The 15,101-nt window shown below is 49.3% G+C and overlaps 2 protein-coding genes across 8 annotated transcripts in view; both read right to left on the bottom strand.

Moving 5' to 3' along the window:
• Positions 1-15,101, bottom strand: part of Ten-a (Teneurin-a transmembrane protein) — a 664,333-nt gene that overhangs the window by 563,286 nt on the left and 85,946 nt on the right. The gene's annotated exons all lie outside the window — the stretch shown is intronic.
• LOC105185312 (esterase FE4) lies at positions 9,603-13,024 on the bottom strand. The gene is made up of 9 exons (XM_011144700.3): positions 12,815-13,024; positions 12,359-12,647; positions 12,107-12,292; positions 11,723-11,922; positions 11,322-11,490; positions 11,051-11,217; positions 10,797-10,941; positions 10,145-10,277; positions 9,603-10,028 (listed from the first exon to the last, which is right to left on the bottom strand). The coding sequence occupies exons 1-9, from the start codon at positions 13,004-13,006 to the stop codon at positions 9,866-9,868; spliced, it is 1,644 nt and encodes a 547-aa protein (XP_011143002.1). The 5' UTR covers positions 13,007-13,024; the 3' UTR covers positions 9,603-9,865.

Below are 15,101 nucleotides of genomic sequence, written 5' to 3' on the forward strand. Positions count from 1 at the left end.
GTGGGTGGGTGGGTGGATGGAGCCATGTAGTAATTCTGTAATATTGTGGGTGACGGTGGTTAGCCTTAGGGGATGGGCAAACAATGACATCCGACCAACGCGGCTCGATTGCCACGCCAGCGCAGCGCGTCGATGTTGAATGACGATAATGTAAATACATTATAGAATTATTTACTCGGCGAGCGCATAGCGCGCGCGTTTGCAAAATTACACGCGTGTGCTCGCCGGAAGTGCACTGGAGAGGGATCGGGGGAGCGCGCGAGGAGGGAAGAAAGGACGACGCGCGCGCGCAATGAGCGGCAAAGACGACGCGATTAACACTTCGGCGTATTTTAGGCTCCCACGGTGCGGAGAAATGTTCGATTTGATTTGATTTCCGGCCAAGATGGGCCGCCGCGTCCATCTTGGATTCGTTTCCTTCGATGTTTCGTGAACGTTCCGGTTCACTCCCTCAAGGAGGGAGGAGGAGGGAATCAACTTGAAAGTGTTGATTTGCCGAGGGGTTTTCCTTACTGTTTTTTTTTTTTTTTTGTTCCTCTGCTCTCCCTGAATCGGAATGTTCGCGGAACGATTTGTTCGGGAACGAATCCAGGATGGACGCGACGGCGGTAGAGCCGGAAATCAAACCAAATATTTTCAATATAATATTTATACCAATATAATATTTATTAATTATGCACCTTTATGCTATCTTAATATTTTCAGTTTTATACGTATATTAACATTTTCGGGAGCGAGGCGCTTTTAACGCACATCGCCTGGCGTCCTACATCGCCACGCTGGAAGCTTCGTGTTTCACATTGTAACGTTTTAAAGCGACGCTCAGAGCCGCGCGTAGAAATGTCAGGTCGGCGCGGAAGTTCGTTCGTCGGCTAAAATTGTGCGAACAGGATAATCCGGACATCGAGGTGCATTATTATTATTATATAATTCCTACGGAGTGAAATAAACAGCGCATCGGCCCGCTATTTTTCCCGACGTCTCTGTTCCCTCCTCGTCGCTATTCAGATAGGGCCGTGCCGACATTTAATAGACAAAACGATCAACATCTCGAAAAACGAAGAACGAGAAACGACCGGAGATGCGATGCGCGCTCATTGACGCGACTTCGCGTCGAATATCGTACGGATTCGCACGTCGCGTGCTATATCGCGATGTTAAACGACTCCGCCGAGAGAGAGAGAGAGAGAGAGAGAGAGAGAGAGAGAGAGAGAGAGAGAGAGAGAGAGAGAGATTCCACGAGTTACCGCGATGTTCGCAGAAATCACTCAAGTGCGGTGCGCGAGTGCGACTGCCGCGATCGAGCGCCCTCAGCCAGCGTGACCGCAGCAATAACTCAAATGTACGTTTGTGCCCCTCTTTTTTTTTTTTTTTTCTTTTTCCGTGCGCGTACGCGCTGTTTTGCTCTTTCATACGGAATAATAAAGCGACGAGTCGCTCGGACGAGGCGGAAAAAGCGAGAATCGCGCAGAGAGATGAAAATATGCATGGCGCAAACGGTAAATTTCGCTCGGCCGCGCGCTACCGCTCATAATTATAGAAAATCGTTAAGCCGTTATTATTTATTGACCGAGCCGTTAATGGATCAATAGCATTTCGTTTTTCCTAGTTTACCGCGCCGATGGCGATATATATAAAGCGCTAAAACGCGCATACGAGCTCCGGTGTCGCGCGCGCGCGCGTATTGCCGGAAATGGGAGCGGCAGTGCCGCGCCGCGCCGCGTAATACACTACAAACATTGACGTAGCTTCACGCTGTCATATTTGTCAGGAGCTATCGTTAAGCGACAAGCGCGTCTGACTCATTTACCGCGCATTAAGCCGTATAATTTCGCATAATGGCGCCCACTAAGAGGATCTCCCGTTAGCCTCTGTTAGCTAAAGTGACTTCACTTCGGCCCGCGCCGAAACATTTTTCAATCGCAGTCGAAAACATCGCGGCCGCGGCCACGCTCGTTAAGCTCGAAAATCGGTTCATTTCGCCGACAATCGCACGCTGCCCGAGCCAGGAGCGAGCGAGCGAGCGAGCGAGAGAGAGAGAGAGAGAGAGAGAGGAGTGAGGGAGAGCGCGCGATCGTCGGCTTCGATGTTGTGTCTTCGTCGGACGTGGAAAAAGCGCCGAGCGCATGCGCGCTCGAATAACTAACTAAACTAATTCTGCCGGAGCGTTTCGCCCGTTCGCCGAGCATATTCAAGAGTTTGACCGAATTTTTTATTTATACCGAAAGAAAAACCACGACAAGGGCTGACCGCCGTTTTAATTTCCTTTCGGTCCGCGGACTTGTTGCGGATTCTCTTTTGTTCGCTCGGCTGCTTCTGCAATATTTCAACGCATGCTATTTTATATTTTACATCTCCGCTCCGTTTCGAAAAAAGCAATGAGAGACGAAGAGAGAGAGAGAGAGAGAGAGAGAGAGAGAGAGAGAGAGAGAGAGAGAGAGAGAGAGAGAGAGAGAGAGAGAGAGAGAGAGAGAGCACCTCACTCGGTTTTCGTACGTTGTCGCGAAACGCGAATAAATGACATGTGTAGTCGCGACGCGAAATTCGCGCGCGAGACCAACAGCCATGACGAAGCAAATTACATTCTCACGGCGGTGAAGTGCCCTTCACGTCGTCGCGCCGTCACTGACGCGTTTCTTTCCCGTCTTGGGGGCGGGGGAGGGCAGGAGGGAGGGAGGGCGCGCTTTAGTCCGCGAGCCACCCAGCTTGGGCTCCCTCCCGGGCGTTATCTTGGCGGATTATGCATTCTCTCCTATGATATTGGATCAGGCCAAGAGCCGACGCTTAAATTGGGTCGACACGATCCGGGGATTTCAATATTCACACTGCGGTTAAAGATCGAGACTAATCCAAATGCGATCAGATGCATTACGTGGGGGAGAAATCGCCGGCAGGTTAGGAACGTAAATGTTTGTCCGGGACTCTGTACCGCACATAGAGTTGCGCGCGGCCGCCTTGAATGTTGGAAAGGGTGAATATCTGAGAGTGTGGTAACTAATACATAATCCCGAGGTAGTCCGATCGGGCTACTTGCAGCCGATTGAATCCCCCCTTAAGTCTCGCCGCGCGATAAAATAGACGCGCGCGAGCGAGCGATTCAATAACGCGTGTTCCAGAGATCACGCTTGCTCGAGATCGAGCTGCGAAGAGAGCAAAATAGCGAACACAGTTACGGCGTTTGTCAGCTACGTAAGGACTTATTGGAACGCCCCACAAGCGACTGTGAGAACGTCTTTGTCCAACTTGGTCCTCATCGGAGAAAGCTGGACGAGGATAGCACGCTCGTGTGGAATTTGTCCTGTGAAGAAGGTGTTTGTGAGTGTTGTATGATCAGACGACGCGCACGGCCGACAATTTCCATCGGGTCGCCCAGTTCCGAAGTGCGCTGTTGTTAAGTTAAGGTTGGCGGCGGGCGGTGCGGGCAGGAGAAAGAGGGAGAAAGAGGGAGAGTGGCAGTTCGCAAGTTGGCGTTTCCAAATTGCAAACCATCGTAAATAAGCGCGCTTATCTCGTCAAGTGTCGTCGCCAAACTTGCTGCGCTTCTGCATTTCTGCGCGAATTACAGCGTCGTCAAACCGAGTTGGTCCGCTTGTTAAGACGGGCGTAACGGCCCGTTATTCGCGAGGAAGCGCGCGCGCGCGCTAACCTCCGACCGCGCGGACACAATGGTTCCGCGCGAGAACTTTGCGCGCGCCGCTAAATAGAGCGGATTAAGATATCGACGAGCCTGCGTTATTTATAGCGACGTATTTATACGTCGTTTAACGAGAGACGGCCGAGCGTCGTATCGCCCGTTGATCTCTTCCCATTTGTTGCCGCGTCACTTGGCTTCCGCTTCCGCGCCCAGACGCGCGGCGGCGCGGCGCGGCGCGACGCGGCGGAGAGGAGAGGAGAGGAGAGGAGAGACGCGCGAAATTTCCTCCCGCGCCGGCTGAACAGCGCAAGGTAGCCGTTTCTCCGAGCGTCGTCGCACGACGAGAGACGAGAGATTAAGTTGTTGGGCGAAAGTTGAGAGCTTTGTAGAACTCGTAAGACCCATCAATTTCCCGGCATTTCCGATCGGTCAATCCTGCAGAGACAGCAACATCATTGCGCGCAATCCTATTGACGATGAAGAATGAAAACTCCGCTTAACAATATCGCTTATTCAGGCGCCGCGTCGGCACGCCGGCGCGCGGACTTTCTTCGCCCGCGGCGAGATGATCGATTGCATTCGCGCGAGCGCGAGCGGGCGCAAACTGCAGCCGCGCCGCGGCGATCAATATATACACGAAGCCGTAGTCTCGCTCCGCGCGAAAGCGCGCGCGTTTCCGCGTCACTTCTCGCCGCGTGCGCGCTCGCTCGCTCGCTGGAAAAACAACAACCACGTCCTGCATCGCCTCCGCCGCGCGCGCGCGTTTTCGCGTTACATTATCGAATGGAGGCGTCGACCTTGCCGCGCCAAGGTTGTAGTTTTCCGCGCACAGAGGAGGGACAGAGGGGGAGGGACGGGAAAAGCATTTATTAGCGTTCTCTCGGAGGCAAACACTCTGAGCAGGAACAACAAGAGCAGTGATAACAGATAAGCAGCGAATCACAAGTATCCGCATAAAAGAAATTAATGGGGCTCTGGTAAGGGCGTGATTATTTTTTGCCTAACATTAATCGAGCCCTAGGAGGGATAGAAAAATAAGGGCCCTGCAAGGTGTGTAGCAAATGGTTCAACGGGTCCTTATAAGGCGATATTAACGCTTTGACGTCCGCTTTGACGTCCGTGTGAGCAAGATTTTTTTGTCTGGCGCCGGTAGGTCTCGTGTGTAGATCCTACCGCCTGTCACCGGCGTTTTTCGAGAGATCGTAAAATGTCTTGTTTCACTAATCTCAATATTAATATTTTATATCAATATCTCAATATCTCGGCATTTGTTCGATAGCTTTATACACCGCGACATCAATGTGGTGTCACCGGCGTTTGTTCGATAACTTTGCACGCGACATCAATGTGGTGTCACCGGCATTTGCGTGAAAATGTTCACATGACACCAAAGCGGTGTCATAGTGTTAATAGGGCCTTATAAAGAAATATTTTTATTATTGCGTGAGTAAAAATATTCGTTCTTTTTATTCCAAGAAATTTAGACTGTAATTTCTTCTTTATATCCTCGTTAGTATACAACAAGAATTTTTTTATTTTAAAAATATAGCTAATACTTTACGATATAAAATATAGCATTCTTTATACATAAAAATCCTGCTACTGTTTTTATTTTAAATTAAATTTGCTGCATTTCCAAATGAAGGTGATACTAGAAAAGTCCTTGGAAGAGACTAATGAATATGGCAACCAATAAAACTAATAAAATTTGTTTTTAATTGCGGTATAATTAAAAAATTTTTTAAAGAAGCAGATAGAGCATATCTACTAAAACAATACTAAACTATAATAATTTTATTACGCTTTAGATCTTCTTAATTTTCTATAACAAAACTTGTATTTTGTATATCTAAATCTTAAAAGATCCTTCTAAGGCCCACATCAGCTTTCCGTATCAAAGCCTTATTTATTAAATGTAAGGCATCTCTAATAATAAATCCTTCTAAGATCATTCTCCTTCTCAGTTTTCCTTCTCAAAACCTTATTTCATAAAATCTAAAGTATTCCTAAAAGAAGATCTCGAAGCCTGATGTGGTAATAACGAGGCATCCCTTTTTAGGATGTCTTACTTTCAGCCTTATCGGGGCCCTATGCTTCATGAGGATGACCCCAACAATTTTTTGCTCGAGTAATGAGTAAACACGGCGATAAGTATTATTGAGATTCGCGTAGGAGGAGTGGAGGGAAAGTTGCAATTGAGAAAAACAACGACGCGAAGTAAGAGAGAGAAGAGAATGAACCGGATGCAGTGTATGAAGTTTATGGGGCGCGAGGGGACTGATAAAAAGAGCAAGTTGGAAAGAAAGAGAAGGGGAGAGAGAGAGAGAGAGAGAGAGAGAGAGAGAGAGAGAGGGAGTATGTATACGCAAGACGAGAGATCACGATTACATCATGAGCAATTATCGCGCGATGCAGGCCAGACTGACAGAAGTGTCAGGCAAATTTGCACCGGCCAGCAGCGAATTGTTTAGCTCGAATATAAATGGGAGTCGAGATTGGACGTGAAGGTGGGCAGGATTTCGGACGCTTGATGTGTTCCGCTGTTGGCGGAGAGAAAGAGAGCGCGTTCCTCGCGGGCGCGAATGTTTCCCGAGCGTTTCCCGCGGCCGTTCATTCGTTCTCATTCACGCCGTCGCGGCGGGCGCAGGCCGCGCCGCGCCGCGCCGCGGCCGGCGGGACACCCGTCCGGCCGCACTTGGCGGACAAAAGTTCCCGCTTATTCGTTCTCGCCGAAACAAGCGCGTAATTTCGTTCGCGAACTCGCAGCGCCGGCGGTTTCACCTCGTTATACGAAAACTTTCCGCGGTCCCGTATGAAAAAGGATGTAGGCGGTATGGAGAAGAGCGAGGGAGAAAGAGAGACAGAGAGAGAGAGAGAGAGAGAGAGAGAGAGAGAGAGAGAGAGGGGGGGTGAGGAAGAGGGGAGAGAGAGGGAGCAACAGCTGCAACGGCGCGGCCCGCTCGCCGCAATAATTCTCATTCCGCGCGATTATTCGCGAATTGTTTACGGTATATACGGCAGACGGCGACGTGCGACCGCCGCGGCGGCGGCGGCGCGAGCGTCCGAAGCGATAGCGACAGAAGAGTTTCTTGCCGCCACCGCCAACACCGGTCCTATTTGTTACCATTTGGCTCGTAACGCTCTGACAAGGCATAAATTTTCCTTTCATCCGATACGTCCGCTCGCGGGCTCGCTCGCTCGCTCGCTCGTTCATGGCGCGCGCGTACGCGGTATAACACGTGTGCGTGCGTGACCGCGCGTCAGATATATCTCGGCCGCAGAGAGATACCTGCGAGCGAGCGTGTTTTGTGTGTGCGTGTGTGTGTGTGTGTGTGTGTGTATATATGTGGCGGAGCCGCGCGGGATACAACAAATTGCCAATCTCGACCGCGGTAACCAACTGCTAAGGCTCTAGCCCCCGAGCCGTATCAACATTCCGCTATTTCAGATACGGACCTCACGTTCTCTGGCCAGCTCGCGCGATTTCACTTACCGCGACAGACGTAGCCGCGAGCCGCCGAGCGACGGCGACGGCTCTCGCGAGGATGAGCGGCGGCGCGGTGTCGTCAATCGGTGGAATCGCGAAACGCTTCTTCGACCCCCCTGGTGGCCCACTTTCGCGTTACCGTCGCTATTAAAAACGCTCCGTTCGGAGCGAGAGCGGTTTTTGTCATTTCTTGCAAAAAGCCCATTGAATTTATGTATGAATTTATATAGCGACGCGTTTTATATTTTCATTGGATGTTGAATGAAACCGAAGGAATAAATAAATATGTTTGTCCCCCGTTTGACGCATTTCCGCGAAAACCTGTCGTTTCGACCGCTCCGGCGAAAATAGGTCGCATTAATCGTCGCTGGGAAAGTCAGTAATCAATATCGACACGACGCGAAGAAATGCGACAAGTCCGTGTTTAGACGCTTGTAAATATAATTCGTGCAACTTTGCCGCGGAAGAATTGCGCGATATTTGAAAAGCCGTGAAGAAATAACAGTTTCTCTCGCGTTTTGACGCGCAGCACTTTTGGCTAAGGCCGCTAGCAGCGGCGTTATGCATGCGTGTAAAAATATCGTGCGCGCCGATAGCCGCACATGTATGCAGCAGAGAAGGTCAAAACTAGTTGGAACACATTTAACCTATCAGAGACCGTATAAATATATGTCGTAGGAAAATCGCCTGCAAAAGAACGTGTGCGTTATTTCGAAAACATATTTTGTTTAAAAATAGATAGCTTAAAAATAGACTCGAACGAAAGTTGCCGAATATCCAGACAGTATTTATCAAAAACAGAAGGGAAATTGTGGAAAAATTGTCAAGCAATTATACATTTTAATTCTTCCTCCGCTGGAAGGTAATGAACAATATTATTACGAAACAATTAAAAAATCTGCTATTTGATTTAGGATATCTAAATAAATACAGAAAATATATGTTTAAGTAATGTTTGTAAAAATCGTCAAGCGATTACAGTTTGTTTTCTTTTCCGACCGAAAAGTCGATAGCGATTCACGTTACCGGTTTTTCCCGTAATATTTTGGTTTTAGCATGCTTTATGCTGGTTTTAGCAATGCAATTAATAATAACTGTACGCTATTATTGATATCCGGATGAAAAATTGAGAAAAACTTATATTTAACATCGAGACTCAAAAACTCCGGCGTTCTCAGATTATATTAGAATATATTAAGATCCTTTAAATATATTCTCTCGCACTGTAAATCGTTTGAATCTTCCAAATATCGTTCAGTAATAGCGTTTTTACGTAAAAACATTGCATCATCTAAGATGATTATGCATGTCAAAATTCATAAAAAATATAGATATAATTCATAAAATTCATATCTACTGCACAAGTTAAAATCGAATTATTCGCATAATAGAAACGTCAGGTGCTTTCATTACGTACATGATAGAAATTCAATTTCCATTATGTACGTAACGGAAATTTAATTTTCATTATATAAACTGGAAAATTAATTTTTTCTTACATTTCTTGCGGATTATATCAAGAGGTCTCAAAATTGATAAAGCACAGAGAAGAATGTCTGGTTGAACGGAACAATTTTCTGGTGAAATATAAACGATACGGAAATTCCGATTGAAGTTTTATCCAAGGATCCAGTCTTAAATTATTGAGATTTATGGTTAATTTAAACAAAATTCTGGTATCTTCAAATTGAAATTTTTGGATCGTTTATATTTCACTGGAGAGAATTCAAGCAAAAAATGTTTCTCCGTGTATTCCCATTGACCGCGGTCATCTTAAATAAAAATAGTCGCAAAGGAAAAGTTGCGCCAACATTCAAAAATAGGTATATCTGTATTTAAAGATAAATAATAAAAAAGAGTGCCGCGTTTTGCGTCATGGCCCGAGTTTAGGTAAGGTATTTTAACCGAAAATTTGATTGACGTGGAAACTCCGGATAAGCTATTTGGCGGTGCGCGGCGGCGACGTTTTCATCACAGTCGCATTCGACCTGTCGTCAAGCTGACGGTTTCTTTATGTACTCGGCGCGGTCGCGGTATTAGCGCTTGGGCCGCCCGAATAAAAAGAGACAAAAATATCGCGCGATATCGGTATTCATTTCGTTCATGCGGCGCGCGTGCACTTTGACTTGAACTTTATCTGAGTTTCTCGTTACGCGATTGATCTTTTCCTAAACGTATCGACGCGTGTATCATGTGGATCGTGTTTTCTATCAATATACCGTTGAAATTCGAAAGGATCGCTGAGAGAACGGGGTTTGCGGAGTAACCAGCTTGGAGAAATCCGGCGACGCGGTGCGAAAATCGCGGCGAGAAAACGCTCATCCCTCTCATCCGCGTACGCCGATGAACGATTAATATCAAATCCGGGGGATTGAATCGCTGCTTTTAATTAAATGCTTCACAGCCCGACGAGGATTTAATCGACCGTGTTGTTTCCGACGATGTTCCTTTTCTCGGGCGGCGAGGATCTCACGGGTGCGCTTTCCATTGATCAATTTTATTGCACAGATATATCTGCACACAAACTCTCTACACATTGCCATTGTACATATTATACATATTATATGCACGCGCATGTGTGCCGTACATACGCGTACACCGCGATACGAAGCGGAAGACGAAGACAATCGCACGACTACTCGTCACTTTCTCCATATTTGATTGAGTCGATATATTCGCATAAGGCGTACAGGTTGCTACATTTGCATGCGTCATTTACATCGATTTACATGTGTGTGCTGCACTTAGCCGAGGACATTTCTGTACATATTCTTCCAGAAGTCCAGCCTGTCCTGCAACAGGCCTTGCTTCATCTTCAAATCCTGATCGATTTCCATGTAGTTGTCTTCTGTGCCTCGGGGTTCCCAGTTTATGTTCACGTAATCGTCCAAGTGCGACGTGGGATTTCTGAAATGGTTACAATTAGAGTCTTCCGGCTTGCGTCTCTCGCTCTACGCGTTTGTGATTTCGCCCGATCTCGGATGCAAGACGGATGAACGACGACCACCCGGCGGCACACGTACCCATTCTTCGCGAAGTTCGTCAACAAGGTGGTGAAGGTGCGCATCATCTTCTCGGCGGGCGAGCCGCTCTGCGGCAGGTTTTTCAGCGCGTTGGAATAAAATTCGTAGGTCATCTCGTCACCGTGGGCGACACCTGTGGTTTGAGGAAGCGTTGGTTGGGCGTAAATAAACACGGTTAAATAAAACCTGGATATACTTGGTCCCCACCCACCGTCTTCTTCCGCAGCGCGAGATTCTTCCGAGCTTCGCGCTCCGCAGAGAAAATTTCTTACAGACAGGTCCGCGCAGGTTCCAAGATTGAGAAAATCGTTAATTTTCGCGAGAATTTTAAGCGAGAAGAAACCCAAAGTCCACCACCCCCGTCAGTGTTTCCTCCGCTCTTCATCATTTTACGTTCGATTTTTTATTTTCCATTCCGTTGAACGCGAGAGTTCGTGTAAAAATGAGATTCCCCGTTTGACGCCGCTAAAATATTACCCGACAGAAGCGCAAAGCCATCCCGAGTCTCGATTCCCAAGCGGAAAACGCATATTTGGGGCGAGAGCGCGGACGAGCAGTTTTGGAACAAATTTCGGAATTCATGCGAAGCCTGGGAAGATCCTGGGAATTTTCTATGCGAGGCAAGCTTCTCTCCGCGGCCGTCGTCACTCACCGTCTTCCACGTGGAACATACTTTTCATCATGCCGAAGGGAGCTTCGTAAGAGAATATATATTCGTAAATTGGCGACGAGATTCGGGTGCTTAATACGTCTAAAGTGAGCGCGGTCGCGGTGTCAAACATCACGTCGTCCAACATCTAAAATGCACAAACAGTTTTAACGCGAACGTCGTTAACTCGCGCGCTGCTCGAGCTGCAAGTTTCGCGACGCAGTTTCGGGACGGGATAGTTCGCGTTGAGCACTCACCATCATGAACTCTTTCGTGGTGTCGGTGGAGATGGACTTATCGCCGAAGTAGAAGCTCTTCAGGCTGTCGCCCAGTTCCTTCCTCTGGCCGGAGTCGGTTACGTTGAGGTCGTCGGGCAGGAAGTTCTCGAAATGCTCGTTCATTTGGTCGATATTACCGAGCATCACTGCAAGAAAAGAGAAACAAAAAACAAACGGACGAACGTGCGCCGGTGCCGTTCTCGCGGATAATTAGGCGCGTAACGACTCAGATCGCGCCCGGGCGAATTACTCTGCACGAAGAAGGCGCTCTCGTCGGCGGTGATGCCGGCCATGACCGGCACGTCGGCGATCTTTCCGGACTTGAGCAGCGTCCACGGGTCGGCCGGCAGGAATACCTCTTGACCTAAGTCAGTCTCGACCGACGGCAGGAAGGCCATGAAGCGGCCGTTCATCGTGTTCTGCAATTGCGCGAGTTACGTGATTGCCGGGTGGCCCCGCCGGTGCTCATTAGCGTAATGCAAAACAGGCGTATGTGGATGTGTTTCCCGCATCGTCGAGTCGTCAATGAGTCGTCAATTAGGCTGTCGAGCAGCCGATGATTAGTTCCGCTTGGTCGTCGTCGTCGTCGTCGTCGTCGTCGTCGTCGTCGTCGCCGTCGCCGTCGTCGCGTGCTTACTTGACGCGCCATACCTCAGTCTTCATCAGCTCCTCGCTGGCCGAGATGAGCTCCTTCGGGCTGAACTCGGCGAGCTTGGCCACCAGCTCGGCGGAATCGTCGGTCTCGATGTCGAGCTTTTTGCCCAGCTTGAAAGCCACCTCCCGGGGATTGTAAGATATCGCCCACGTGTTGACCGCGCTGCCGCTCTGCTGGATGGCGGCGTTGAACAGGCCTGTTCGCGCAATCACAGACTCGCGTTAACATTCGACGTTCGCGTTCACGTCGACGACGCTGCGACGACGTCATCCCGGTCGCGCGAGTGGATATGCGTCTCTCTCTCTCTCTCTCTCTCTCTCTCTCTCTCTCTTCTCTTCTCTCTCTCTCTCTCTCTCTCTCTCTCTCTCTCTCTCTCTCACCGTCGGACATCGGCGACATCATGTGCAAGTGCACGGAACTCGCGCCCGCGTCCTGGCCGAAGATGGTCACTCGGTTGGGGCAGCCGCCGAAGTAGTGTATGTTGTCCTTGACCCACTTGAGCGCCATCACCTGGTCCTTGAGACCGGCGTTGCCGGGCGCGCTCTCGTCTCCGGTGTTCAAGAATCCTGCAAACGCAATCGCGGCGCGTTAAGCGAGCCCCCGGGGCCGATTCCCCGACGCGCTCTACTTGCCGATAGGGCCGAGCCTGTAATTGAGCGTCACGAGGACGACGTCGTGCTCGACGAGGAAGTCGGGCCCGAACATCATGTCGTCGCCGAAGCCGCCGTTGAAGTTACCGCCGTGGAACCAGACCATCACGGCCATGCGCGCATCTTTGTCCAATATCGGGGTGTAAACGTTGAGGTAGAGGCAGTCCTCTTCGCCGATCATGTCCTGCTGTATCGTGCAGAAGAGGGGGCAGGAGGAGCGATGGTAGGTCGCGTCGTACGTTCCTTCCCAGGCTTCGGCCGCCTCGGGCATCTTGAAGATTCAGAGCGCGACTTGAGACGACGCTCGTCTACGGGTCGCCGCGCGTCGGTCGCGTTGCGCGCGCGCGGCGAGAGAGAGAGAGAGAGAGAGAGAGAGAGAGAGAGAGAGAGAGAGAGAGAGAGAATGCGTCGCCGACGTGATCGGCGTGACGGACCTACCTGGAATTTCTCGAGGCCGACGTTCGGCTTCGCGTAGGGTATTCCCTTGAAGCTGTAGTACGATTTGTCCTGCGACACGGTGCTGGCCTTGAGGCCCTTGAGGAAGCCCTGCGGGACCTCCAATTGGACGTTCTGCTGGGCTTCGGCCCACGCGAGCGCGAACGCGCAAAACACGAGCTTGTCAAGCCACATTTTGACGGCGCAACGAGGCCGCCTCGTTGCGCGCCGCCTTTTATAGCTTCCGTAATACGCTGACGATCGAAAGAATGGGTTATATCTGCCGGGCTGTATTTACGCAACCACTATTCGGCGGGGCATAATAGCGCGAACGGGTTGCCCGTAATTTACGAGATGCTCTTCCGTAATCTCGCGTGTCAACTGCAATCCGCGCAACATCGGCGCTTTTCAGACGGAATTGTCAGGTCGGATTTCCTCAATTTATCTTCAGCCTCGATGCATAATCCCCATTAGAGAGAGAGAGGCTCGTAATACACTTCCTGAAATTTATCGTCGCGATCCCGCCTCCGCGAGGGCACCTCGCGCAAATCGCGTCGCGATTTTCAGCCTCGTCGCCGCGCTGGGAGGGGAACCCCGCACCCCGCGCGCCGTACCTGGCATTTTCGCGAGTTTCAGCCGCGATGCTCTCCTCGCGTCGTTTCTCGCCGATAAACACGATTCTAAAGCGAGATTCTCTCCCGCCCCTGCCCCGCCCCGCTCCACTCCCCGGTCCACCGCGTTTTGTTAGACGTCACGCGCTCCGAGAATCCGTATTAAGAGACTGCGCGATTGCGACGAGTCATCGCGGCGAGAATAACGCGCTGATCGTGATCGCCACGTAACAAGTTGCCCGTACGAGACCGGCGAAATCGAAATTTTCCATACCACGTCCGGATGCGCCTCTCTTATTGCCGGCACAAGCGGAAAGATTACCCCGTCGCAACCATTTCGTACTTCTGTCAATAATCAGATCAATAATCGCGTTGTTAATTTTCGTGTAAAGGGTGCGTCCGATCTCCATCGATAGTCGCGGAATAGATTCTGAGTAGAAACGTGAGCAAAACGGTCTTTGTAAAAGGAAAATATATTTTTTCGCTAAATCCTGCTTTACAAGTAAATAATTTTAAGACGCATACTGTTGTAAAAATTGCTCAAAACTTCTGCCGTATCCGCAAGCTCTTCGAAAGTGCCAGGCATCCGTGATGTCAAGGGAAAGTAATATATATTTTTTATTTATTCATTTAATATATATATATATATTTTTTTTCTTTTTTTAGCGGTTTATCGCGCCACATTTTCTCTCGTTGTTCCGTCATCTTCCGAAGATTACGATTTCGAGAACCAAGTCTTCGCGGGCGTGTGTTTAGCAAGGCCGTTTTATTTCTTTTTCAACATAGAATCTACCGTTAGAGTTCATACTCTGTGTAGACATGTCGGACATATCGCAAAATGGAAAAATATATCGCGGTGGCCCACAGTTGGCGAAAAATTCCGAGCGGGCTTTGAGGGCGGGACGCGCGAAGCGCGCCAGGAACGAATAAATTTCTATAACTTACTTTTACACTCTCTTCTCGCCCTTCCCCTCCCCCTCTGGTTTCTCTCTTCACTTCTCACCCTCCCTCCCTCCCTCCCTCCCTCCCTCCCTCTCGCCCTCTCATCCGCGGCCGCGCGCGCACGCACGCGGATGGAAAAGCAGATGTAAAGAGAGAAGAAGAAATGAGGCGAGAGCACAGCTGCGCAAACTAACTAGAACGAATTTGAATAGCACGCCATAATGATTAAGGCCGTGTATTTGATGCGAACTCTACGGGCTAAACGGTAATTAAGGTCGCGTTAAGAGAAAAGTACTCGCTAAGGGCTGCCCGATATCTGACGGCGCGACGGAGCGAGTGGCATTAATATGTGGATTTAGGACGTAATTAGGATTCGCGACTCTCCCGATCGGCTGTTTCTCACGAGCCGACTGAACACTCCGAATTAATGTGTTGCTTCGCTCCGAGAACTGTCTGAAACAATACCCCGCGTAGAAATTCCTCAGGATTTTCCCACAAACATTGCTAGTAGGTTCCAACTAAGAATCTCAAATTTGTCCTAAAAATCGGTCATCCGACATCAACCGAGTCGGGAAGAAATGTTATGGGAAGTTGTGTTTCTTTCTTTTTTTTTTTTTTTTTTTTTCTTTTAGTCGACATGTCTGTATGGTATCCAACAGAATCCCATATTCGAGCCGACTAACGTAGCCAGTAGAATAAAAAGGTAAAATTGATTCTAGCATTAATTATAAATATTC

The sequence above is a fragment of the Harpegnathos saltator genome, unplaced genomic scaffold, assembly GCF_003227715.2.
Source record: "Harpegnathos saltator strain DR-91 unplaced genomic scaffold, Hsal_v8.6 scaffold328, whole genome shotgun sequence".
Taxonomy (NCBI): domain Eukaryota; kingdom Metazoa; phylum Arthropoda; class Insecta; order Hymenoptera; family Formicidae; genus Harpegnathos; species Harpegnathos saltator.